This window comes from Chlorocebus sabaeus, chromosome X (assembly GCF_047675955.1).
Source record: "Chlorocebus sabaeus isolate Y175 chromosome X, mChlSab1.0.hap1, whole genome shotgun sequence".
NCBI lineage: Eukaryota > Metazoa > Chordata > Mammalia > Primates > Cercopithecidae > Chlorocebus > Chlorocebus sabaeus.
The window spans coordinates 32,801,838-32,826,179 of record NC_132933.1 but is presented as its reverse complement, the minus strand read 5'-3'; the positions used below and the strand labels follow the sequence as shown (position 1 = coordinate 32,826,179).

Genomic DNA, 24,342 nt, shown 5'->3' with positions numbered 1-24,342 from the left:
TTAGTCTTCTGTGGTTGGGAAGCCATGCCTCCCAAGACCATTCAGTTGGAGCTGGTTGTTGGAAGGGAGTGGGTTGGGGAACTGGGATGGGGGCAGGGAGACCCCTGCTCTGCTGGTGGTCCTAGGTGGAGAAGAAGAACTATACTTCACAGAGCCTGGGGTGTGGTGGGAAGGGGATGAGGTAGGAGCAACAAGCTGGGGAGATGGGACCCACCTAGTCCCCAGCTTCATTTTCTTCTAATGTTTCCCCACTGGTGGCTTTCTCTGCAGTCTTGTAGGCCTTTTTTTTTTTCTTTTTCTTTTTCTGGGTTTTTTGACTTGCAGAACTCTGGAGGAGAGCCTTTAGCTCTGCATCCTGGACCTCCATCTCAGACTTGTAGAGGTCAGGCTCAAAGGGACCACTGGTTATCTGCATAAGGCCAATGGGCATGAACAGAACTGTACATTTAAACTGGGCAAGAAATTCGCCTTCCTTCTTATAGAGAACATTAAATAGTTGCAGCAGTTCATGCTTGGTGCACTCTGCCACACCCATCCGAGCCTTCTTCTCATCTTCAATTGTTCTTAAAGTAAATGGCATAGCATCAAAACGCCTTTCCACCTCACTGAAGAAGGCGCGTGAAGTTTTCATTTTCAGTCCGTGCTGTTTAGAGGGGTCTCATTTGTAAATAGTGGTTCTCTGTCCTGCATCCTTGGCCTTGCCCTCTTCTGAGCTGATGAGAACATCCACAGCATATACTTCATGTACCGCCAATTCTGCTTTTTCATGGTCCTTCTTCTGCTGGTCTGTGGGATTCTGGATAATGGTTTTTTCTCCATCGACGACATGCTCCTTCAACTGATGTGACAGCATGCCTTCTATTGGCATGCAGTTAAGTGAGTGGGCAGCTTTGTTCAGGGTTTCTGTCACTTGTGTGTTCTGGTTTCCAGGTTTGACCAGGCATAGGACAGCTTCATCACAAAAGTGAATTGCCTTAATAACATCTGCTTTCCTCCCTGTTACTTGGGTCCCTGAGCTACGTCAACTACAAAACTATGAACTACATTAGCGATGAAGCCATCCACATGGACCCCGAGGTCAATTTTTACCAAGTCACCTTCCTTGAGAATATAATCCTGGTTGCTCTTCAAAGGGGAGAAGTGACATACACAGTTATTTACTGAAATGCTGGTGGGAAAAGCAATACCTTTTTTCATTTCTATTTTTTTCTTGAAGATTTTCCCTATTTCTTCCATAATCATGGCATCATCTTTCTCACACAGGCTCAGTACCGATACGCCTGAGCTAGATGCTTCTACCAAGGACTGAAGTACCTGGTTGGCTATGTCGTTCCCCCATCTTATACTTGGTCACGACCAGGTCCTTGGTGATAGTTTGCTCCTGCTGCTTGTCCTTGCCGGACATCTTCCTACACCATCACTGCAGCCTCGTTTTCCCTGTGCCACCGCCTGTTTCCCTTCCCAGCCACAGGCTGTGGTCAGAGCCCCCTTGATCCTCGAGGAGAGGGCGAGCAAAATCGTGAGCAAGAAAGGGAGAGGGTAGGCAGGCGAGAGCAAAGCTCTGTTTTTAAATGAAGAGGTTTTCTTATTTCATTTTTAAATACCCAGAGGCTCATTCTGACAAGTTTTCAGCTCCTTTGTAGCTTCCTTGATCTTCCCTACATGACAAATACAATGGAACCTGTTCTGTAGTCCTTCCCTGTCTGTAACGGGGAAGGAAATCAAATAGGAGAGACAACTCAGAGCTGAAGGTTGTCAGAGAAATAAACTGTTCTTAAGAGGTGGGGCTGCGAATAAAGGGCGTCCACGCAGGTGTGCCTGACCAAAGTGATGGCTTTCAGGTGTGCATTGATATTTGGTATGTGGGAGAAGGGCCATTGCAGAGGTTTTGCATCTGAACACCTAGAGAGCAAAGAGAGGGGTGTGGTTGGGGGCGAGCAGAAGAGACAAGGTGGTTGGTGGTTGCACTCTAGCCTGGGTCAGGGACGAAGTCCAAGTCCCATAGGAAGATGGGCTACTGGAACAAGCGCTTTTCAGAAGCAAGGGGCCCCACTATGCTCAGGTAACAAAGTGGCATGGAGGGAGGAAGGAAAAGGGGTTACAGGCCAGATATTGAGCCTGGCTCACCTGTAACATTTTCGGGGTTTAGAACAAGAGTTCAACTTGGGATCCACATACCATATGCCTAAATATTTGAAATGTTTAGCTCAACAAATACAGCATGTTTTATTTAATGGTTTATCTCCTTCTATGACAAATGTACCTTCATAATGACCTCAAAGGCCAGGTTGGGTTCTAGAATTCTCAGACTAAGTCCTGCCCAGTGGTGTGGGAAGAACTGCTATGCTTCCCCCTCCCGCTTTAGAAATATTTCAGACCTACATAAAATTGTAGAAAACATTACTATAAACATCCATGTGTCTACTATTCAGCTTAAGAAATATAACATTACAAATACAGTTGATGTCTGCTGTGGAGCCTTCTCTACTAGAATGCCCCTCCCTTTCTTTCCCTGAGAGGTAACCATCATCTCAAATGTTCTTCTTTTGTTTTTGTTTTTATGAGATGCAGTTTTGCTCTTGTTGCCCAGGCTGGAGTGCAGTGGTGCGATCTTGGCTCACTGCTGCCTCCGCCTCCCAGGTTCAAGCGATTCTCCTGCCTCAGCCTCCTGAGCAGCTGGGATTATAGGTGTGCACCACCACGCCTGGCTAATTTTTGTATTTTTAGTAGAGACGGGGTTTCACCATGTTGGCCAGGCTTGTCTCAAGCTCCTGACCTCAGATGATCTGCCCGCCTTGGACTCCCAGAGTGCTGGGATTACAGGGGTAAGCCACTGCGTCCAGTCACAAATATGCTTGTCTTTTGAATGCACACCTCTCTGTATTCTGTATGCTACATTTGTATGCATCTCTTACATGCACACCTTTTAGTCTCTATATACTTACGCACAATCAATTTATGGTGGTCATTTGTATGTTTTCCTAGAAGTCATATACATGGTGTCATGTTTGCATCCTTTTGGGCCCGACTTTTTCCTTTATGCATTTTTCCCCTCTAGGCCTCAGCCCCTGTGAGTTTTACTCTCCTCCCCAGCCCAGCCCTTGCTGTCCCTTTCAGTTTACCTGAAACAAACCCAAGCTAGTGAATTAAGGCTGGTGTGACAGGAGGTGAAGCTCAGCTTCTTCCTCTGTTGCTTGAAACCAGTGGTTCTCAAACCTTAATGTTCATCAAAAGCTCTTAGGGGTCGTGTTAAAACACAGATTGCTGCCCCTACCACCAGAGTTCCGATTCTGTAGTTCCTGGGTATAGTCTGAGAATTCCCAGGTAATGCTGATGATGCTGTTTGGGGACCAAACTTTGAGAACCACTGCTTCAGATCAAAGGCTGGGCCCAAGCTCAGTGATAACATGTGGCTTCCAGGCAACCTGAGCCATTCATGAAGTTTCCTTCAGAACCATGCTCTACAGCAGTATTGTCCAACAGACATATAATGTGATCTACATGGGTAATTCTAAATGTTCTAGTAACCTCACTAAAAAAAAAAGAAACCAACAAAAACTTTAATATTTTAATTCAAGTATTATTTCAATGTGTAATCAGTATAAAAAACATTAGTAAGGCTGGGCGTGGTGGCTCACACCTGATATCCCAGCACTTTGGGAGGCTGAGATGGGCAGATCACAAGATCAGGAGATCGAGACCATCCTGGCTAACACGGCGAAACCCTGTCTCTACTAAAAATACAAAAAATTAGCTGGGTGTGGGGGCAGGCGCCTGTAGTCCCACATACTCAGGAGAGTGAGGCAGAATTCCTGGAAACCGGGAGGCGGAGGTTGCAGTGAGCTGAGACCGTGCCACAGCACTCCAGCCTGGGTAACACAGTGACACACAGTCTCGGAAAAAAAAAAAAAAAGTAAAATATGCAATATTATTTAACACTTACAATACATATTAAATCAGACTAGCCACATTAAAAGTGCTCAGTAGCCACAACACACTGATCTAAAGATGTGCCCCATCTCTCTCTTTCCAAAAATTGTTTTAAACTTGACATTTTACTTGATTTTTGGCTGCAGTAAAAGAATTTCAAACAATCTTACCAAATGGTGGAAAGTAATACCTTTCAATGAAGGTATGGTGGGCCAAAACAAAGAGGTAAAGGAGAGATTTGAGTTAGCATTATTTATTGAGAAATCTTCCCATGTTTCAGTTTATTCATTTGAAACAAACTTTTATTTTTAACTTGAACAAACACTGTCAAATACATGCATGAAAGTTAGATGTCACTGGATATCACTTTTGATGTAACCAACTTTGCAATGACGTGTGTTAAAAGTCCCACAGGCATCTGAAAAAAAAAATAAAAACAATGAACAACAGAGACTTCTTTTGATTCTTCCCAACTGCAGGATGAAATGAGAGAAAATAAACAATAGCACAACATTAACCAGCACCAGTGACTTTCTAAATAGAAGAAAATGGCCAGCTCTGTGTATATCTGCAAGATTTGTGTGCTATATGTTAAACAAGTAGAGAAAACCACCTTTTCCTTTTGTAACTCACAAGCTTGGATATCAAGGTGCTTGCGGAACTGAAGGTTTCAGTCAAAGGGTCACACCAACCTTGTGTGCCTAGCACTACAAAAGCTTGTTGCTTTTCTATCTACATGAGGGGCCATTCAGAGATTTAAATAAATCTCTCAAGCTTCAACAGCCTGTGCTGGTTTCATAAATGAACCTCCCTTACCCTCCCAGACCCTTGGTTTCCTATCTACCATGCAGGAAAGAAGCTATTAAGAAATACACGGCTGTGAAAATGCAAATAAATAAATAAATAAGAAAGAAAAATGTTAACCATTTAAATATACTCAAAGACAGATATACCTTAAGACTTAATTACCAATTCAGTGATAAACACACATTCTTTTCATCTGACTGTGACATAAAATACAAAAATATATAGCTAAGTAAATACTTAGGTATTAGTCATTAAATGTGTTCCTACTTGAAATTCTTAGCTTTTTGCTAGTTGTAAGTAGTCACTTTGTAAAAGGCATTGAGTTGTCTCCTAGTTACTATGGGAGCCTGCATTTCTGTGGTCAAGTAATGACAGCCCAACTAATGCGTGTGGCCCAGTCAAGTTAGTGACTGTTCCTGGCAACTGTTTTCTACACAAATATTGGTCTTGGTAGTAGGTCTGATACATTTACCACTTGTTAGTAGTCTTGCAGCTAGAAGACAAAACACCTCAAACATGAACAAATGAGTAGCCATGAAGTATATTTCAGAACACACTGCAGTTCATATTACTAGATACATGAATATTCTAGTAATATTTTACGTAAGCTAAATTGAATTTTTAAACTACTTTTAAACATTTTCTTAATTAATTTGCTGGGATTCTTTTTTGTTGTTAAATAAAACTGTCAGCAACAGGTAAATGCCAGGAACAGTCGAGTGATTCTCAAAGCTATACACAGATAACCTGGATTTTCTCGGCTTCCCCTCTGCTGCATCTAGGTCCCCTTGGAGTTCTTCGCCTTGTTTTCCGCATCCTTCTCTTTTCCTTGTCCTTTCTCTTCCTCGCCTGCAGCATCTTGGGCCTCTTCATCCCACTTATCAGGCTGAGATTTAGTGACTTCTTAAGTTAAGAAAAATACACACTTGGGACCAGACATTCACAGAAAATACAGCCCAATTTACAACTAGCAGCGGCATCCCATATCCCCCCTTCAGGAGAAGCAGGATAGAGTTAACTAAGGAAGGAACAGCTGGGCACCTTCCTACTGGTTTTCACAACAGTTCCATGGCCCTGGCGTTGCTCCCGCTTGATCATTTCCACAGGGACACTATCTCCCTTTCTTCTGGTAAATCTCCCACCCAAAGCTGCTGATTATTTCTCGTTTTTGGAGAAGAGATCTGAATCATCGGGTCTGGTCTCATTCTACGGTATTTTGGTCAGAACTTCGTTGGGAAAATATTTGTTTGCCTCAAAAGACAAATTTTATGGTGAAGCTCATTGGTTCCTCACCCCCCTGAATGTGTCAGTTTTACCAAGGGCTCCTGTATCACTTCATCATTTGAGGGATCATCTTTCTACAAATCTTTGTACTTTGAAAAGCCATGAATCTGAAAGGATGCCTGCCATTTGCCTGTTCTCTTCGTGCCGGTACCCCTCTGTTTCCTGCGGAGCTCCCTCCTGAACCCCTATCTACCCGGCCATTCATCTGCGGGCTCACAAATGGCATCGATGATCTCAGATCTCCTATCAAATACAGGTTGGTAGAGGGCGGCAAGTTTTCTCAAAACCATAGAGGTCGTTAGAGAACTGGGTTTCGACTCATTGGGAAACATTCGGCCTTAAGTTTCAGGAGGGCCCCGACTGCTGCTTCATCACCCGAGGCCCCGACTACCCCTTCACCACCCGCTTCACCAGCTGTGTCCGCACCACGGCCCTGCCCAGAGCCCTTGGACACACGGGTCCCCGCCTCCCCACTGCTGCCACTAGCCCGTTCCTCACCCTCAGGGGCCGTGGCCTCCTCTGCGGGCGGTTTCTCTGTGGCTGGTTCCTCTGTGGCCTCCTCTGCGGGCTTCTCCTCTGTGGCCTCCTCCTCTGTGGCCTCCTCTGCAGCCTCGTCCTCTGTGGCCTCCTCTGCAGCCTCCTCCTCTGTGGCCTCCTCCACCGGCTCCTCTGCGGCCTCCTCTGTGGGCTCCCTGGCCATCTCGGCCAGGTCGCCTGGCACTGCAGGCTCTGGGACCAACGCGGCCTCCTGGATCAGGCCCAGGCCCTGGCCTTCCAGGGCTGCGGCCCCCGCGGCCAGCCTCTGGAGCACCAGCAGCAGGGAGGGCTCGACCCTGCGGTTGGGTGCAGCAGCGCGGGGCCCCACCATCAGGCGGCTGTGGTGACGGGTCGCTATCAGGATGTGGTCGTTGCGATAGAGGCGGCGGAGAAGGGAGTGGACCAGATCCAGGAACACAAAGCGAATGCCCGCCGCAGGGTAGCGACGGGTGACCTCCGCCAGGTCGAGGTTGCCCGCCACGTTCCTCTCTTCTTCCTCCTCCTCCTCCTCCTCCTCCTCCTCCTCCTCTTCCTCCGCCGCCGGCCCGATGTTCGGGTCCTCCTCGGCGCTCCCGCCCCCGGGGACTGTGGCCAGGCCTGCCGCCTGCTCACCCTCCTCCTCCCTGAGGCCTTCCATGGGCCCTGCGACTCCGACCACCTCAGCCGCAGGCACCATGTCGCTACTGTGGAGGCCGGAGTCGCCGCCCCCCGGGTTACCAGCTCCGGCCGCCTCGGCCTGCGCTCCCTCCTGGCTTACCGGGGCCTCCTGGTCCCCTTCGGCCGGGTGTCGGTCCCCTGTGGCAGACATGACACCAGTCAGTACCTCAACTGGGGTGGTGAGCAGGCTGAGGTGACCGCGGTGAAGACAGTGGCCACTGAGGTGGCTACGGCTGAGGGGAGGTGAGGGTTTGGCCGCTGAGGGAGTAAGAGTCTGTCTCCTTATTGAGGGAATAAGAGTCCGTCTCAGAGGACACCCTACGGTAGGAAGGGCAAGGAGCGAATCCCACGAGCCTCCCACCAAGGCTGGCCTGAGAGGACTTAGACAAGCCGGGAAAGATTCCGGTTGGCAGGCGACAGGGGGCGGGACCGGAAGCGTCAATGAGGGGGCTCTCAGCGGGCTCTAAGCCCATTTGCTGAAAACTTCAGATTGACATGTTCTGTGTCCAGTGAATGAGCAAGGCGCTTTAGCTCTAGGACAACTCAGAATCCAGGGTTTTTTTTTTTTTTTTTGGGACCGGAGTCTTACTCGGTCACCCAGGCTGGAGTGCAGTGCCACGATCTCGGCTCACTGCAATCCCCGCCTCCTGGGTTCCAGTGATTCTCCTGCCTCAGCCTCCTCAGTAGCTGGGACTACAGGCACAGGCTACCACGCCCCACTAGTTTTTCTAGTTTTAGTAGAGACAGCGTTTCACCACATTGGCCAGGATGGTCTCGATCTCATGACCCTGTGATCCACCTGCCTTGGCCTCCCAAAGTGCTGGGGTTACAGGCCTGAGCCACTGTCCACGGCCGAACTCTACCTTTTCTTTGAGGCCTTAGTGTCCAGGACTACCCTTTTGGTCCACACAAGTCTTGCGCTTTTAATTTTAGGATTAGCAACACTATAGTAGTCCAATGTGGAGGCACCCTGGAGTATGGGAACTGCAAGATGTTCACAGAGTCCACTTATTTCCACCTAGTAATGGCTCATGCCAGTAGAGATAGTGTCATAAAAATGTTACCTAGTTCAGACCTAAGCAGTTGTGAAAACCTCCCAAGAAGAGACGTAGAATTTCAATGATTTAATGTAGTCAATGCTACTTAGAAAAGAATGTGCAGAGTTGAAATGGATGCAGTCATCACTGAGTGCTGATGTGGTAAATGACAGACACTGGAAGGTGTTTAATGAATCCAGCCAAATTCACTTCAAACCTCCAAATAAAGAAAAAAAATAGATACTGTTTTAAAAGGACTTATCTCATAAGAGCTAAGCAGAAAGAACACTAAAAGGGCCTGGGCGCGGTGGCTCATGCCTGTATTCCAGCACTTTGGGAGCCCGAGGCAGGCAGATCACCTGAGGTCAGTAGTTTGAGACCAGCCTGACCAACATGGTAAAACCCTGTCTCTACTAAAAACACAAAAAATTAGCTGGGTGTGGTGGTGCACGCCTGTCGTCCCAGCTACTCAGGAGGCTGAGGCAGCAGAATTGCTGGAACCCGGGAGGTGGAGGTTGCAGTGAGCCGAGATGGTGCCACAGCACTCCAGCCTGTGTGACAGAGCGAGACTCAGTCTCAAAAATAATAATAATAATAATAATAATAATAATAATAGTAAGATATGCAATAATTTTTTCACACTTACAGCATGTATTAAATCAGGCTAGCCATATTACAAGTGCTCAGTGGCCACAACACACAGATCTAAAGATGAGCCCCATCTCTCTCTTTCCAAAAATTGTTTTAAACTTGACATTTTACTTGATTTTTGGCTGCAGTAAAAGAATTTCAAACAATCTTACCAAATGGTGGAAAGTAATACCTTTCAATGAAGGTATGGTGGGCCAAAACAAAGAGGTAAAGGAGAGATTTGAGTTAGCATTATTTATTGAGAAATCTTCCCATGTTTCAGTTTATTCATTTAAAACAAACTTTTATTTTTAACTTGAACAAACACTGTCAAATACATGCATGAAAGTTAGATGTCACTGGATATCACTTTTGATGTAACCAACTTTGCAATGACGTGTGTTAAAATTCCCACAGGCATCTGAAAAAAAAAATAAAAACAATGAACAACAGAGACTTCTTTCGATTCTTCCCAACTGCAGGATGAAATGAGAGAAAATAAACAATAGCACAACATTAACCAGCACCAGTGACTTTCTAAATAGAAGAAAATGGCCAGCTCTGTGTATATCTGCAAGATTTGTGTGCTATGTGTTAAACAAGTAGAGAAAACCACCTTTTCCTTTTGTAACTCACAAGCTTGGATATCAGGGTGCTTGCGGAACTGAAGGTTTCAGTCAAAGGGTCACACCAACCTTGTGTGCCTAGCACTACAAAAGCTTGTTGCTTTTCTTTCTACATGAGGGGCCATTCAGAGACTTAAATAAATCTCTCAAGCTTCAACAGCCTGTGCTGGTTCCATAAGTGAACCTCCCTTACCCTCCCAGACCCTTGGTTTCCATATCTACCATGCAGGAAAGAAGCTATTATGAAATACACGGCTGTGAAAATGCAAATAAATAAATAAATAAGAAAGAAAAATGTTAACCATTTAAATATACTCAAAGACAGATATACCTTAAGACTTATTTACCAATTCAGTGATAAACACACATTCTTTTCATCTGACTGTGACATAAAATACAAAAATATATAGCTAAGTAAATATTTAGGTATTAGTCATTAAATGTGTTCCTACTTGAAATTCTTAGCTTTTTGCTAGTTGTAAGTAGTCACTTTGTAAAAGGCATTGAGTTGTCTCCTAGTTACTATGGGAGCCTGCATTTCTGTGGTCAAGTAATGACAGCCCAACTAATGCGTGTGGCCCAGCCAAGTTAGTGGCTGTTCCTGGCAACTGTTTTCTACACAAATATTGGTCTTGGTAGTAGGTCTGATACATTTACCACTTGTCAGTAGTCTTGCAGCTAGAAGACAAAACACCTCAAACATGAACAAATGAGTAGCCATGAAGTATATTTCAGAACACACTGCAGTTCATATTACTAGATACATGAATATTCTAGTAATATTTTACGTAAGCTAAATTGAATTTTTAAACTACTTTTAAACATTTTCTTAATTAATTTGCTGGGAATCTTTTTTGTTGTTAAGTAAAACTGTCAGCAACAGGTAAATGCCAGGAACAGTCGAGTGATTCTCAAAGCTATACACAGATACCTGGATTTTCTCGGCTTCCCCTCTGCTGCATCTAGGTCCCCTTGGAGTTCTTCGCCTTGTTTTCCGCATCCTTCTCTTTTCCTTGTCCTTTCTCTTCCTCGCCTGCAGCATCTTGGGCCTCTTCATCCCACTTTTCAGGCTGAGATTTAGTGACTTCTTAAGTTAAGAAAAATACACACTTGGGACCAGACATTCACAGAAAATACAGCCCAATTTACAACAAGCAGCGGCATCCCGTACCCCACCCCCCTCAGGAGAAGCAGGATAGAGTTAACTAAGGAAGGAACAGCTGGGCACCTTCCTACTGGTTTTCACAACAGTTCCATGGCCCTGGCGTTGCTCCCGCTTGATCATTTCCACAGGGACACTATCTCCCTTTCTTCTGGTAAATCTCCCACCCAAAGCTGCTGATTATTTCTCGTTTTTGGAGAAGAGATCTGAACCATCGGGTCTGGTCTCATTCTACGGTATTTTGGTCAGAACTTTGTTGGGAAAATATTTGTTTGCCTCAAAAGACAAATTTTATGGTGAAGCTCATTGGTTCCTCACCCCCCTGAATGTGTCAGTTTTACCAAGGGCTCCTGTATCACTTCATCATTTGAGGGATCATCTTTCTACAAATCTTTGTACTTTGAAAAGCCATGAATCTAAAAGGATGCCTGCCATTTGCCTGTTCTCTTCGTGCCGGTATCCCCTCTGTTTCCTGCGGAGCTCCCTCCTGAACCCCTATCTACCCGGCCATTCATCTGCGGGCTCACAAATGGCATCGATGATCTCAGATCTCCTATCAAATACAGGTTGGTAGAGGGCGGCAAGTTTTCTCAAAACCATAGAGGTCGTTAGAGAACTGGGTTTCGACTCATTGGGAAACATTCGGCCTTAAGTTTCAGGAGGGCCCCGACTGCTGCTTCATCACCCGAGGCCCCGACTACCCCTTCACCACCCGCTTCACCAGCTGTGTCCGCACCACGGCCCTGCCCAGAGCCCTTGGACACACGGGTCCCCGCCTCCCCACTGCTGCCGCTAGCCCGTTCCTCACCCTCAGGGGCCGTGGCCTCCTCTGCGGCCGGTTTCTCTGTGGCCGGTTCCTCTGTGGCCTCCTCTGCGGGCTTCTCCTCTGTGGCCTCCTCCTCTGTGGCCTCCTCTGCAGCCTCCTCCTCTGTGGCCTCCTCCACCGGCGCCTCTGCGGCCTCCTCTGTGGGCTCCCTGGCCATCTCGGCCAGGTCGCCTGGCACTGCAGGCTCTGGGACCGACGCGGCCTCCTGGATCAGGCCCAGGCCCTGGCCTTCCAGGGCTGCGGCCCCCGCGGCCAGCCTCTGGAGCACCAGCAGCAGGGAGGGCTCGACCCTGCGGTTGGGTGCAGCAGCGCGGGGCCCCACCATCAGGCGGCTGTGGTGACGGGTCGCTATCAGGATGTGGTCGTTGCGATAGAGGCGGCGGAGAAGGGAGTGGACCAGATCCAGGAACACAAAGCGAATGCCCGCCGCAGGGTAGCGACGGGTGACCTCCGCCAGGTCGAGGTTGCCCGCCACGTTCCTCTCTTCTTCCTCCTCCTCCTCCTCCTCCTCCTCCTCCTCTTCCTCCGCCGCCGGCCCGATGTTCGGGTCCTCCTCGGCGCTCCCGCCCCCGGGGACTGTGGCCAGGCCTGCCGCCTGCTCACCCTCCTCCTCCCTGAGGCCTTCCATGGGCCCTGCGACTCCGACCACCTCAGCCGCAGGCACCATGTCGCTACTGTGGAGGCCGGAGTCACCGCCCTCCGGGTTACCAGCTCCGGCCGCCTCGGCCTGCGCTCCCTCCTGGCTTACCGGGGCCTCCTGGTCCCCTTCGGCCGGGTGTCGGTCCCCTGTGGCAGACATGACACCAGTCAGTACCTCAACTGGGGTGGTGAGCAGGCTGAGGTGACCGCGGTGAAGACAGTGGCCACTGAGGTGGCTACGGCTGAGGGGAGGTGAGGGTTTGGCCGCTGAGGGAGTAAGAGTCTGTCTCCTTATTGAGGGAATAAGAGTCCGTCTCAGAGGACACCCTACGGTAGGAAGGGCAAGGAGCGAATCCCACGAGCCTCCCACCAAGGCTGGCCTGAGAGGACTTAGACAAGCCGGGAAAGATTCCGGTTGGCAGGCGACAGGGGGCGGGACCGGAAGCGTCAATGAGGGGGCTCTCAGCGGGCTCTAAGCCCATTTGCTGAAAACTTCAGATTGACATGTTCTGTGTCCAGTGAATGAGCAAGGCGCTTTAGCTCTAGGACAACTCAGAATCCAGGGTTTTTTTTTTTTTTTTTGGGACCGGAGTCTTACTCGGTCACCCAGGCTGGAGTGCAGTGCCACGATCTCGGCTCACTGCAATCCCCGCCTCCTGGGTTCCAGTGATTCTCCTGCCTCAGCCTCCTCAGTAGCTGGGACTACAGGCACAGGCTACCACGCCCCACTAGTTTTTCTAGTTTTAGTAGAGACAGCGTTTCACCACATTGGCCAGGATGGTCTCGATCTCATGACCCTGTGATCCACCTGCCTTGGCCTCCCAAAGTGCTGGGGTTACAGGCCTGAGCCACTGTCCACGGCCGAACTCTACCTTTTCTTTGAGGCCTTAGTGTCCAGGACTACCCTTTTGGTCCACACAAGTCTTGCGCTTTTAATTTTAGGATTAGCAACACTATAGTAGTCCAATGTGGAGGCACCCTGGAGTATGGGAACTGCAAGATGTTCACAGAGTCCACTTATTTCCACCTAGTAATGGCTCATGCCAGTAGAGATAGTGTCATAAAAATGTTACCTAGTTCAGACCTAAGCAGTTGTGAAAACCTCCCAAGAAGAGACGTAGAATTTCAATGATTTAATGTAGTCAATGCTACTTAGAAAAGAATGTGCAGAGTTGAAATGGATGCAGTCATCACTGAGTGCTGATGTGGTAAATGACAGACACTGGAAGGTGTTTAATGAATCCAGCCAAATTCACTTCAAACCTCCAAATAAAGAAAAAAAATAGATACTGTTTTAAAAGGACTTATCTCATAAGAGCTAAGCAGAAAGAACACTAAAAGGGCCTGGGCGCGGTGGCTCATGCCTGTATTCCAGCACTTTGGGAGCCCGAGGCAGGCAGATCACCTGAGGTCAGTAGTTTGAGACCAGCCTGACCAACATGGTAAAACCCTGTCTCTACTAAAAACACAAAAAATTAGCTGGGTGTGGTGGTGCACGCCTGTCGTCCCAGCTACTCAGGAGGCTGAGGCAGCAGAATTGCTGGAACCCGGGAGGTGGAGGTTGCAGTGAGCCGAGATGGTGCCACAGCACTCCAGCCTGTGTGACAGAGCGAGACTCAGTCTCAAAAATAATAATAATAATAATAATAATAATAATAATAATAATAGTAAGATATGCAATAATTTTTTCACACTTACAGCATGTATTAAATCAGGCTAGCCATATTACAAGTGCTCAGTGGCCACAACACACAGATCTAAAGATGAGCCCCATCTCTCTCTTTCCAAAAATTGTTTTAAACTTGACATTTTACTTGATTTTTGGCTGCAGTAAAAGAATTTCAAACAATCTTACCAAATGGTGGAAAGTAATACCTTTCAATGAAGGTATGGTGGGCCAAAACAAAGAGGTAAAGGAGAGATTTGAGTTAGCATTATTTATTGAGAAATCTTCCCATGTTTCAGTTTATTCATTTAAAACAAACTTTTATTTTTAACTTGAACAAACACTGTCAAATACATGCATGAAAGTTAGATGTCACTGGATATCACTTTTGATGTAACCAACTTTGCAATGACGTGTGTTAAAATTCCCACAGGCATCTGAAAAAAAAAATAAAAACAATGAACAACAGAGACTTCTTTCGATTCTTCCCAACTGCAGGATGAAATGAGAGAAAATAAACAATAGCACAACATTAACCAGCACCAGTGACTTTCTAAATAGAAGAAAATGGCCAGCTCTGTGTATATCTGCAAGATTTGTGTGCTATGTGTTAAACAAGTAGAGAAAACCACCTTTTCCTTTTGTAACTCACAAGCTTGGATATCAGGGTGCTTGCGGAACTGAAGGTTTCAGTCAAAGGGTCACACCAACCTTGTGTGCCTAGCACTACAAAAGCTTGTTGCTTTTCTTTCTACATGAGGGGCCATTCAGAGACTTAAATAAATCTCTCAAGCTTCAACAGCCTGTGCTGGTTCCATAAGTGAACCTCCCTTACCCTCCCAGACCCTTGGTTTCCATATCTACCATGCAGGAAAGAAGCTATTATGAAATACACGGCTGTGAAAATGCAAATAAATAAATAAATAAGAAAGAAAAATGTTAACCATTTAAATATACTCAAAGACAGATATACCTTAAGACTTATTTACCAATTCAGTGATAAACACACATTCTTTTCATCTGACTGTGACATAAAATACAAAAATATATAGCTAAGTAAATATTTAGGTATTAGTCATTAAATGTGTTCCTACTTGAAATTCTTAGCTTTTTGCTAGTTGTAAGTAGTCACTTTGTAAAAGGCATTGAGTTGTCTCCTAGTTACTATGGGAGCCTGCATTTCTGTGGTCAAGTAATGACAGCCCAACTAATGCGTGTGGCCCAGCCAAGTTAGTGGCTGTTCCTGGCAACTGTTTTCTACACAAATATTGGTCTTGGTAGTAGGTCTGATACATTTACCACTTGTCAGTAGTCTTGCAGCTAGAAGACAAAACACCTCAAACATGAACAAATGAGTAGCCATGAAGTATATTTCAGAACACACTGCAGTTCATATTACTAGATACATGAATATTCTAGTAATATTTTACGTAAGCTAAATTGAATTTTTAAACTACTTTTAAACATTTTCTTAATTAATTTGCTGGGAATCTTTTTTGTTGTTAAGTAAAACTGTCAGCAACAGGTAAATGCCAGGAACAGTCGAGTGATTCTCAAAGCTATACACAGATACCTGGATTTTCTCGGCTTCCCCTCTGCTGCATCTAGGTCCCCTTGGAGTTCTTCGCCTTGTTTTCCGCATCCTTCTCTTTTCCTTGTCCTTTCTCTTCCTCGCCTGCAGCATCTTGGGCCTCTTCATCCCACTTTTCAGGCTGAGATTTAGTGACTTCTTAAGTTAAGAAAAATACACACTTGGGACCAGACATTCACAGAAAATACAGCCCAATTTACAACAAGCAGCGGCATCCCGTACCCCACCCCCCTCAGGAGAAGCAGGATAGAGTTAACTAAGGAAGGAACAGCTGGGCACCTTCCTACTGGTTTTCACAACAGTTCCATGGCCCTGGCGTTGCTCCCGCTTGATCATTTCCACAGGGACACTATCTCCCTTTCTTCTGGTAAATCTCCCACCCAAAGCTGCTGATTATTTCTCGTTTTTGGAGAAGAGATCTGAACCATCGGGTCTGGTCTCATTCTACGGTATTTTGGTCAGAACTTTGTTGGGAAAATATTTGTTTGCCTCAAAAGACAAATTTTATGGTGAAGCTCATTGGTTCCTCACCCCCCTGAATGTGTCAGTTTTACCAAGGGCTCCTGTATCACTTCATCATTTGAGGGATCATCTTTCTACAAATCTTTGTACTTTGAAAAGCCATGAATCTAAAAGGATGCCTGCCATTTGCCTGTTCTCTTCGTGCCGGTATCCCCTCTGTTTCCTGCGGAGCTCCCTCCTGAACCCCTATCTACCCGGCCATTCATCTGCGGGCTCACAAATGGCATCGATGATCTCAGATCTCCTATCAAATACAGGTTGGTAGAGGGCGGCAAGTTTTCTCAAAACCATAGAGGTCGTTAGAGAACTGGGTTTCGACTCATTGGGAAACATTCGGCCTTAAGTTTCAGGAGGGCCCCGACTGCTGCTTCATCACCCGAGGCCCCGACTACCCCTTCACCACCCGCTTCACCAGCTGTGTCCGCACCACGGCCCTGCCCAGAGCCCTTGGACACACGGGTCCCCGCCTCCCCACTGCTGCCGCTAGCCCGTTCCTCACCCTCAGGGGCCGTGGCCTCCTCTGCGGCCGGTTTCTCTGTGGCCGGTTCCTCTGTGGCCTCCTCTGCGGGCTTCTCCTCTGTGGCCTCCTCCTCTGTGGCCTCCTCTGCAGCCTCCTCCTCTGTGGCCTCCTCTGCAGCCTCCTCCTCTGTGGCCTCCTCCACCGGCTCCTCTGCGGCCTCCTCTGTGGGCTCCCTGGCCATCTCGGCCAGGTCGCCTGGCACTGCAGGCTCTGGGACCGACGCGGCCTCCTGGATCAGGCCCAGGCCCTGGCCTTCCAGGGCTGCGGCCCCCGCGGCCAGCCTCTGGAGCACCAGCAGCAGGGAGGGCTCGACCCTGCGGTTGGGTGCAGCAGCGCGGGGCCCCACCATCAGGCGGCTGTGGTGACGGGTCGCTATCAGGATGTGGTCGTTGCGATAGAGGCGGCGGAGAAGGGAGTGGACCAGATCCAGGAACACAAAGCGAATGCCCGCCGCAGGGTAGCGACGGGTGACCTCCGCCAGGTCGAGGTTGCCCGCCACGTTCCTCTCTTCTTCCTCCTCCTCCTCCTCCTCCTCCTCCTCTTCCTCCGCCGCCGGCCCGATGTTCGGGTCCTCCTCGGCGCTCCCGCCCCCGGGGACTGTGGCCAGGCCTGCCGCCTGCTCACCCTCCTCCTCCCTGAGGCCTTCCATGGGCCCTGCGACTCCGACCACCTCAGCGGCAGGCACCATGTCGCTACTGTGGAGGCCGGAGTCGCCGCCCTCCGGGTTACCAGCTCCGGCCGCCTCGGCCTGCGCTCCCTCCTGGCTTACCGGGGCCTCCTGGTCCCCTTCGGCCGGGTGTCGGTCCCCTGTGGCAGACATGACACCAGTCAGTACCTCAACTGGGGTGGTGAGCAGGCTGAGGTGACCGCGGTGAAGACAGTGGCCACTGAGGTGGCTACGGCTGAGGGGAGGTGAGGGTTTGGCCGCTGAGGGAGTAAGAGTCTGTCTCCTTATTGAGGGAATAAGAGTCCGTCTCAGAGGACACCCTACGGTAGGAAGGGCAAGGAGCGAATCCCACGAGCCTCCCACCAAGGCTGGCCTGAGAGGACTTAGACAAGCCGGGAAAGATTCCGGTTGGCAGGCGACAGGGGGCGGGACCGGAAGCGTCAATGAGGGGGCTCTCAGCGGGCTCTAAGCCCATTTGCTGAAAACTTCAGATTGACATGTTCTGTGTCCAGTGAATGAGCAAGGCGCTTTAGCTCTAGGACAACTCAGAATCCAGGGTTTTTTTTTTTTTTTTTGGGACCGGAGTCTTGCTCGGTCACCCAGGCTGGAGTGCAGTGCCACGATCTCGGCTCACTGCAATCCCCGCCTCCTGGGTTCCAGTGATTCTCCTGCCTCAGCCTCCTCAGTAGCTGGGACTACAGGCACAGGCTACCACGCCCCACTAGTTTTTCTAGTTTTAGTAGAGACAGCGTTTCACCACATTGGCCAGGATGGTCTCGATCTCATGACCCTGTGATCCACCTGCCTTGGCCTCCCAAAGTGCTGGGGTTACAGGCCTGAGCCACTGTCCACGGCCGAACTCTACCTTTTCTTTGAGGCCTTAGTGTCCAGGACTACCCTTTTGGTCCACACAAGTCTTGCGCTTTTAATTTTAGGATTAGCAACACTATAGTAGTCCAATGTGGAGGCACCCTGGAGTATGGGAACTGCAAGATGTTCACAGAGTCCACTTATTTCCACCTAGTAATGGCTCATGCCAGTAGAGATAGTGTCATAAAAATGTTACCTAGTTCAGACCTAAGCAGTTGTGAAAACCTCCCAAGAAGAGACGTAGAATTTCAATGATTTAATGTAGTCAATGCTACTTAGAAAAGAATGTGCAGAGTTGAAATGGATGCAGTCATCACTGAGTGCTGATGTGGTAAATGACAGACACTGGAAGGTGTTTAATGAATCCAGCCAAATTCACTTCAAACCTCCAAATAAAGAAAAAAAATAGATACTGTTTTAAAAGGACTTATCTCATAAGAGCTAAGCAGAAAGAACACTAAAAGGGCCTGGGCGCGGTGGCTCATGCCTGTATTCCAGCACTTTGGGAGCCCGAGGCAGGCAGATCACCTGAGGTCAGTAGTTTGAGACCAGCCTGACCAACATGGTAAAACCCTGTCTCTACTAAAAACACAAAAAATTAGCTGGGTGTGGTGGTGCACGCCTGTCGTCCCAGCTACTCAGGAGGCTGAGGCAGCAGAATTGCTGGAACCCGGGAGGTGGAGGTTGCAGTGAGCCGAGATGGTGCCACAGCACTCCAGCCTGTGTGACAGAGCGAGACTCAGTCTCAATAATAATAATAATAATAATAATAATAATAATAATAGTAAGATATGCAATAATTTTTTCACACTTACAGCATGTATTAAATCAGGCTAGCCATATTACAAGTGCTCAGTGGCCACAACACACAGATCTAAAGATGAGCCCCATCTCTCTCTTTCCAAAAATTGTTTTAAACTTGACATTTTACTTGATTTTTGGCTGCAGTAAAAGAATTTCAAACAATCTTACCAAATGGTGGAAAGTAATACCTTTCAATGAAGGTATGGTGGGCCAAAACAAAGAGGTAAAGGAGAGATTTGAGTTAGCATTATTTATTGAGAAATCTTCCCATGTTTCAGTTTATTCATTTAAAACAAACTTTTATTTTTAACTTGAACAAACACTGTCAAATACATGCATGAAAGTTAGATGTCACTGGATATCACTTTTGATGTAACCAACTTTGCAATGACGTGTGTTAAAATTCCCACAGGCATCTGAAAAAAAAAATAAAAACAATGAACAACAGAGACTTCTTTCGATTCTTCCCAACTGCAGGATGAAATGAGAGAAAATAAACAATAGCACAACATTAACCAGCACCAGTGACTTTCTAAATAGAAGAAAATGGCCAGCTCTGTGTATATCTGCAAGATTTGTGTGCTATGTGTTAAACAAGTAGAGAAAACCACCTTTTCCTTTTGTAACTCACAAGCTTGGATATCAGGGTGCTTGCGGAACTGAAGGTTTCAGTCAAAGGGTCACACCAACCTTGTGTGCCTAGCACTACAAAAGCTTGTTGCTTTTCCTTCTACATGAGGGGCCATTCAGAGACTTAAATAAATCTCTCAAGCTTCAACAGCCTGTGCTGGTTCCATAAGTGAACCTCCCTTACCCTCCCAGACCCTTGGTTTCCATATCTACCATGCAGGAAAGAAGCTATTATGAAATACACGGCTGTGAAAATGCAAATAAACAAATAAATAAGAAAGAAAAATGTTAACCATTTAAATATACTCAAAGACAGATATACCTTAAGACTTATTTACCAATTCAGTGATAAACACACATTCTTTTCATCTGACTGTGACATAAAATACAAAAATATATAGCTAAGTAAATATTTAGGTATTAGTCATTAAATGTGTTCCTACTTGAAATTCTTAGCTTTTTGCTAGTTGTAAGTAGTCACTTTGTAAAAGGCATTGAGTTGTCTCCTAGTTACTATGGGAGCCTGCATTTCTGTGGTCAAGTAATGACAGCCCAACTAATGCGTGTGGCCCAGCCAAGTTAGTGGCTGTTCCTGGCAACTGTTTTCTACACAAATATTGGTCTTGGTAGTAGGTCTGATACATTTACCACTTGTCAGTAGTCTTGCAGCTAGAAGACAAAACACCTCAAACATGAACAAATGAGTAGCCATGAAGTATATTTCAGAACACACTGCAGTTCATATTACTAGATACATGAATATTCTAGTAATATTTTACGTAAGCTAAATTGAATTTTTAAACTACTTTTAAACATTTTCTTAATTAATTTGCTGGGAATCTTTTTTGTTGTTAAGTAAAACTGTCAGCAACAGGTAAATGCCAGGAACAGTCGAGTGATTCTCAAAGCTATACACAGATACCTGGATTTTCTCGGCTTCCCCTCTGCTGCATCTAGGTCCCCTTGGAGTTCTTCGCCTTGTTTTCCGCATCCTTCTCTTTTCCTTGTCCTTTCTCTTCCTCGCCTGCAGCATCTTGGGCCTCTTCATCCCACTTTTCAGGCTGAGATTTAGTGACTTCTTAAGTTAAGAAAAATACACACTTGGGACCAGACATTCACAGAAAATACAGCCCAATTTACAACAAGCAGCGGCATCCCGTACCCCACCCCCCTCAGGAGAAGCAGGATAGAGTTAACTAAGGAAGGAACAGCTGGGCACCTTCCTACTGGTTTTCACAACAGTTCCATGGCCCTGGCGTTGCTCCCGCTTGATCATTTCCACAGGGACACTATCTCCCTTTCTTCTGGTAAATCTCCCACCCAAAGCTGCTGATTATTTCTCGTTTTTGGAGAAGAGATCTGAACCATCGGGTCTGGTCTCATTCTACGGTATTTTGGTCAGAACTTTGTTGGGAAAATATTTGTTTGCCTCAAAAGACAAATTTTATGGTGAAGCTCATTGGTTCCTCACCCCCCTGAATGTGTCAGTTTTACCAAGGGCTCCTGTATCACTTCATCATTTGAGGGATCATCTTTCTACAAATCTTTGTACTTTGAAAAGCCATGAATCTAAAAGGATGCCTGCCATTTGCCTGTTCTCTTCGTGCCGGTATCCCCTCTGTTTCCTGCGGAGCTCCCTCCTGAACCCCTATCTACCCGGCCATTCATCTGCGGGCTCACAAATGGCATCGATGATCTCAGATCTCCTATCAAATACAGGTTGGTAGAGGGCGGCAAGTTTTCTCAAAACCATAGAGGTCGTTAGAGAACTGGGTTTCGACTCATTGGGAAACATTCGGCCTTAAGTTTCAGGAGGGCCCCGACTGCTGCTTCATCACCCGAGGCCCCGACTACTCCTTCACCACCCGCTTCACCAGCTGTGTCCGCACCACGGCCCTGCCCAGAGCCCTTGGACACACGGGTCCCCGCCTCCCCACTGCTGCCGCTAGCCCGTTCCTCACCCTCAGGGGCCGTGGCCTCCTCTGCGGCCGGTTTCTCTGTGGCCGGTTCCTCTGTGGCCTCCTCTGCGGGCTTCTCCTCTGTGGCCTCCTCCTCTGTGGCCTCCTCTGCAGCCTCCTCCTCTGTGGCCTCCTCCACCGGCTCCTCTGCGGCCTCCTCTGTGGGCTCCCTGGCCATCTCGGCCAGGTCGCCTGGCACTGCAGGCTCTGGGACCGACGCGGCCTCCTGGATCAGGCCCAGGCCCTGGCCTTCCAGGGCTGCGGCCCCCGCGGCCAGCCTCTGGAGCACCAGCAGCAGGGAGGGCTCGACCCTGCGGTTGGGTGCAGCAGCGCGGGGCCCCACCATCAGGCGGCTGTGGTGACGGGTCGCTATCAGGATGTGGTCGTTGCGATAGAGGCGGCGGAGAAGGGAGTGGACCAGATCCAGGAACACAAAGCGAATGCCCGCCGCAGGGTAGCGACGGGTGACCTCCGCCAGGTCGAGGTTGCCCGCCACGTTCCTCTCTTCTTCTTCCTCCTCCTCCTCCTCCTCCTCCTCCTCCTCTTCCTCCGCCGCCGGCCCGATGTTCGGGTCCTCCTCGGCGCTCCCGCCCCCGGGGACTGTGGCCAGGCCTGCCGCCTGCTCACCCTCCTCCTCCCTGAGGCCTTCCATGGGCCCTGCGACTCCGACCACCTCAGCGGCAGGCACCATGTCGCTACTGTGGAGGCCGGAGTCGCCGCCCTCCGGGTTACCAGCTCCGGCCGCCTCGGCCTGCGCTCCCTCCTGGCTTACCGGGGCCTCCTGGTCCCCTTCGGCCGGGTGTCGGTCCCCTGTGGCAGACATGACACCAGTCAGTACCTCAACTGGGGTGGTGAGCAGGCTGAGGTGACCGCGGTGAAGACAGTGGCCACTGAGGTGGCTACGGCTGAGGGGAGGTGAGGGTTTGGCCGCTGAGGGAGTAAGAGTCTGTCTCCTTATTGAGGGAATAAGAGTCCGTCTCAGAGGACACCCTACGGTAGGAAGGGCAAGGAGCGAATCCCACGAGCCTCCCACCAAGGCTGGCCTGAGAGGACTTAGACAAGCCGGGAAAGATTCCGGTTGGCAGGCGACAGGGGGCGGGACCGGAAGCGTCAATGAGGGGGCTCTCAGCGGGCTCTAAGCCCATTTGCTGAAAACTTCAGATTGACATGTTCTGTGTCCAGTGAATGAGCAAGGCGCTTTAGCTCTAGGACAACTCAGAATCCAGGGTTTTTTTTTTTTTTTTTTGGGACCGGAGTCTTGCTCGGTCACCCAGGCTGGAGTGCAGTGCCACGATCTCGGCTCACTGCAATCCCCGCCTCCTGGGTTCCAGTGATTCTCCTGCCTCAGCCTCCTCAGTAGCTGGGACTACAGGCACAGGCTACCACGCCCCACTAGTTTTTCTAGTTTTAGTAGAGACAGCGTTTCACCACATTGGCCAGAATGGTCTCGATCTCATGACCCTGTGATCCACCTGCCTTGGCCTCCCAAAGTGCTGGGGTTACAGGCCTGAGCCACTGTCCACGGCCGAACTCTACCTTTTCTTTGAGGCCTTAGTGTCCAGGACTACCCTTTTGGTCCACACAAGTCTTGCGCTTTTAATTTTAGGATTAGCAACACTATAGTAGTCCAATGTGGAGGCACCCTGGAGTATGGGAACTGCAAGATGTTCACAGAGTCCACTTATTTCCACCTAGTAATGGCTCATGCCAGTAGAGATAGTGTCATAAAAATGTTACCTAGTTCAGACCTAAGCAGTTGTGAAAACCTCCCAAGAAGAGACGTAGAATTTCAATGATTTAATGTAGTCAATGCTACTTAGAAAAGAATGTGCAGAGTTGAAATGGATGCAGTCATCACTGAGTGCTGATGTGGTAAATGACAGACACTGGAAGGTGTTTAATGAATCCAGCCAAATTCACTTCAAACCTCCAAATAAAGAAAAAAAATAGATACTGTTTTAAAAGGACTTATCTCATAAGAGCTAAGCAGAAAGAACACTAAAAGGGCCTGGGCGCGGTGGCTCATGCCTGTATTCCAGCACTTTGGGAGCCCGAGGCAGGCAGATCACCTGAGGTCAGTAGTTTGAGACCAGCCTGACCAACATGGTAAAACCCTGTCTCTACTAAAAACACAAAAAATTAGCTGGGTGTGGTGGTGCACGCCTGTCGTCCCAGCTACTCAGGAGGCTGAGGCAGCAGAATTGCTGGAACCTGGGAGGTGGAGGTTGCAGTGAGCCGAGATGGTGCCACAGCACTCCAGCCTGTGTGACAGAGCGAGACTCAGTCTCAATAATAATAATAATAATAATAATAATAATAGTAAGATATGCAATAATTTTTTCACACTTACAGCATGTATTAAATCAGGCTAGCCATATTACAAGTGCTCAGTGGCCACAACACACAGATCTAAAGATGAGCCCCATCTCTCTCTTTCCAAAAATTGTTTTAAACTTGACATTTTACTTGATTTTTGGCTGCAGTAAAAGAATTTCAAACAATCTTACCAAATGGTGGAAAGTAATACCTTTCAATGAAGGTATGGTGGGCCAAAACAAAGAGGTAAAGGAGAGATTTGAGTTAGCATTATTTATTGAGAAATCTTCCCATGTTTCAGTTTATTCATTTAAAACAAACTTTTATTTTTAACTTGAACAAACACTGTCAAATACATGCATGAAAGTTAGATGTCACTGGATATCACTTTTGATGTAACCAACTTTGCAATGACGTGTGTTAAAATTCCCACAGGCATCTGAAAAAAAAAATAAAAACAATGAACAACAGAGACTTCTTTCGATTCTTCCCAACTGCAGGATGAAATGAGAGAAAATAAACAATAGCACAACATTAACCAGCACCAGTGACTTTCTAAATAGAAGAAAATGGCCAGCTCTGTGTATATCTGCAAGATTTGTGTGCTATGTGTTAAACAAGTAGAGAAAACCACCTTTTCCTTTTGTAACTCACAAGCTTGGA

The 24,342-nt window shown here is 47.8% G+C and overlaps 4 protein-coding genes and 1 pseudogene across 6 annotated transcripts; all 5 read right to left on the bottom strand.

The window, feature by feature from the left end:
* Positions 1-214: 214 nt before the first annotated feature.
* On the bottom strand, positions 215-1,405 carry LOC103247365 (proliferation-associated protein 2G4 pseudogene; annotated as a pseudogene).
* Positions 1,406-5,492: 4,087 nt separating this feature from the next.
* LOC103247324 (cancer/testis antigen family 47 member B1-like) lies at positions 5,493-7,826 on the bottom strand. Of its 2 annotated transcripts, none has more exons than XM_073013169.1 (3): positions 6,674-7,826; positions 6,520-6,607; positions 5,493-5,640 (listed from the first exon to the last, which is right to left on the bottom strand). In XM_073013169.1, exons 1-3 carry the CDS (start codon positions 7,364-7,366, stop codon positions 5,516-5,518), a joined length of 906 nt encoding a protein of 301 aa, XP_072869270.1. In that variant the 5' UTR covers positions 7,367-7,826; the 3' UTR covers positions 5,493-5,515. The 2 variants fall into 2 exon arrangements, with proteins under 2 accessions (XP_072869270.1, XP_072869271.1); XM_073013170.1 differs by having other exon boundaries at positions 6,520-6,610; positions 6,683-7,826.
* Positions 7,827-10,173: 2,347 nt separating this feature from the next.
* LOC140710751 (cancer/testis antigen family 47 member B1-like) lies at positions 10,174-12,755 on the bottom strand. 2 transcript variants are annotated; one of them, XM_073013168.1, is made up of 3 exons: positions 11,630-12,755; positions 11,479-11,590; positions 10,174-10,595 (listed from the first exon to the last, which is right to left on the bottom strand). In XM_073013168.1, exons 1-3 carry the CDS (start codon positions 12,293-12,295, stop codon positions 10,471-10,473), a joined length of 903 nt encoding a protein of 300 aa, XP_072869269.1. In that variant the 5' UTR covers positions 12,296-12,755; the 3' UTR covers positions 10,174-10,470. The 2 variants fall into 2 exon arrangements, with proteins under 2 accessions (XP_072869269.1, XP_072869268.1); XM_073013167.1 differs by having other exon boundaries at positions 11,455-12,755.
* A 2,353-nt stretch (positions 12,756-15,108) lies between these two features.
* LOC140710750 (cancer/testis antigen family 47 member B1-like) lies at positions 15,109-17,663 on the bottom strand. Its single transcript, XM_073013166.1, has 2 exons — positions 16,414-17,663; positions 15,109-15,530 (listed from the first exon to the last, which is right to left on the bottom strand). Exons 1-2 carry the CDS (start codon positions 17,252-17,254, stop codon positions 15,406-15,408), a joined length of 966 nt encoding a protein of 321 aa, XP_072869267.1. The 5' UTR covers positions 17,255-17,663; the 3' UTR covers positions 15,109-15,405.
* A 2,419-nt stretch (positions 17,664-20,082) lies between these two features.
* LOC140710749 (cancer/testis antigen 47A-like) lies at positions 20,083-22,278 on the bottom strand. The gene is made up of 2 exons (XM_073013165.1): positions 21,343-22,278; positions 20,083-20,483 (listed from the first exon to the last, which is right to left on the bottom strand). The coding sequence occupies exons 1-2, from the start codon at positions 22,184-22,186 to the stop codon at positions 20,359-20,361; spliced, it is 969 nt and encodes a 322-aa protein (XP_072869266.1). The 5' UTR covers positions 22,187-22,278; the 3' UTR covers positions 20,083-20,358.
* Positions 22,279-24,342: the final 2,064 nt, after the last annotated feature.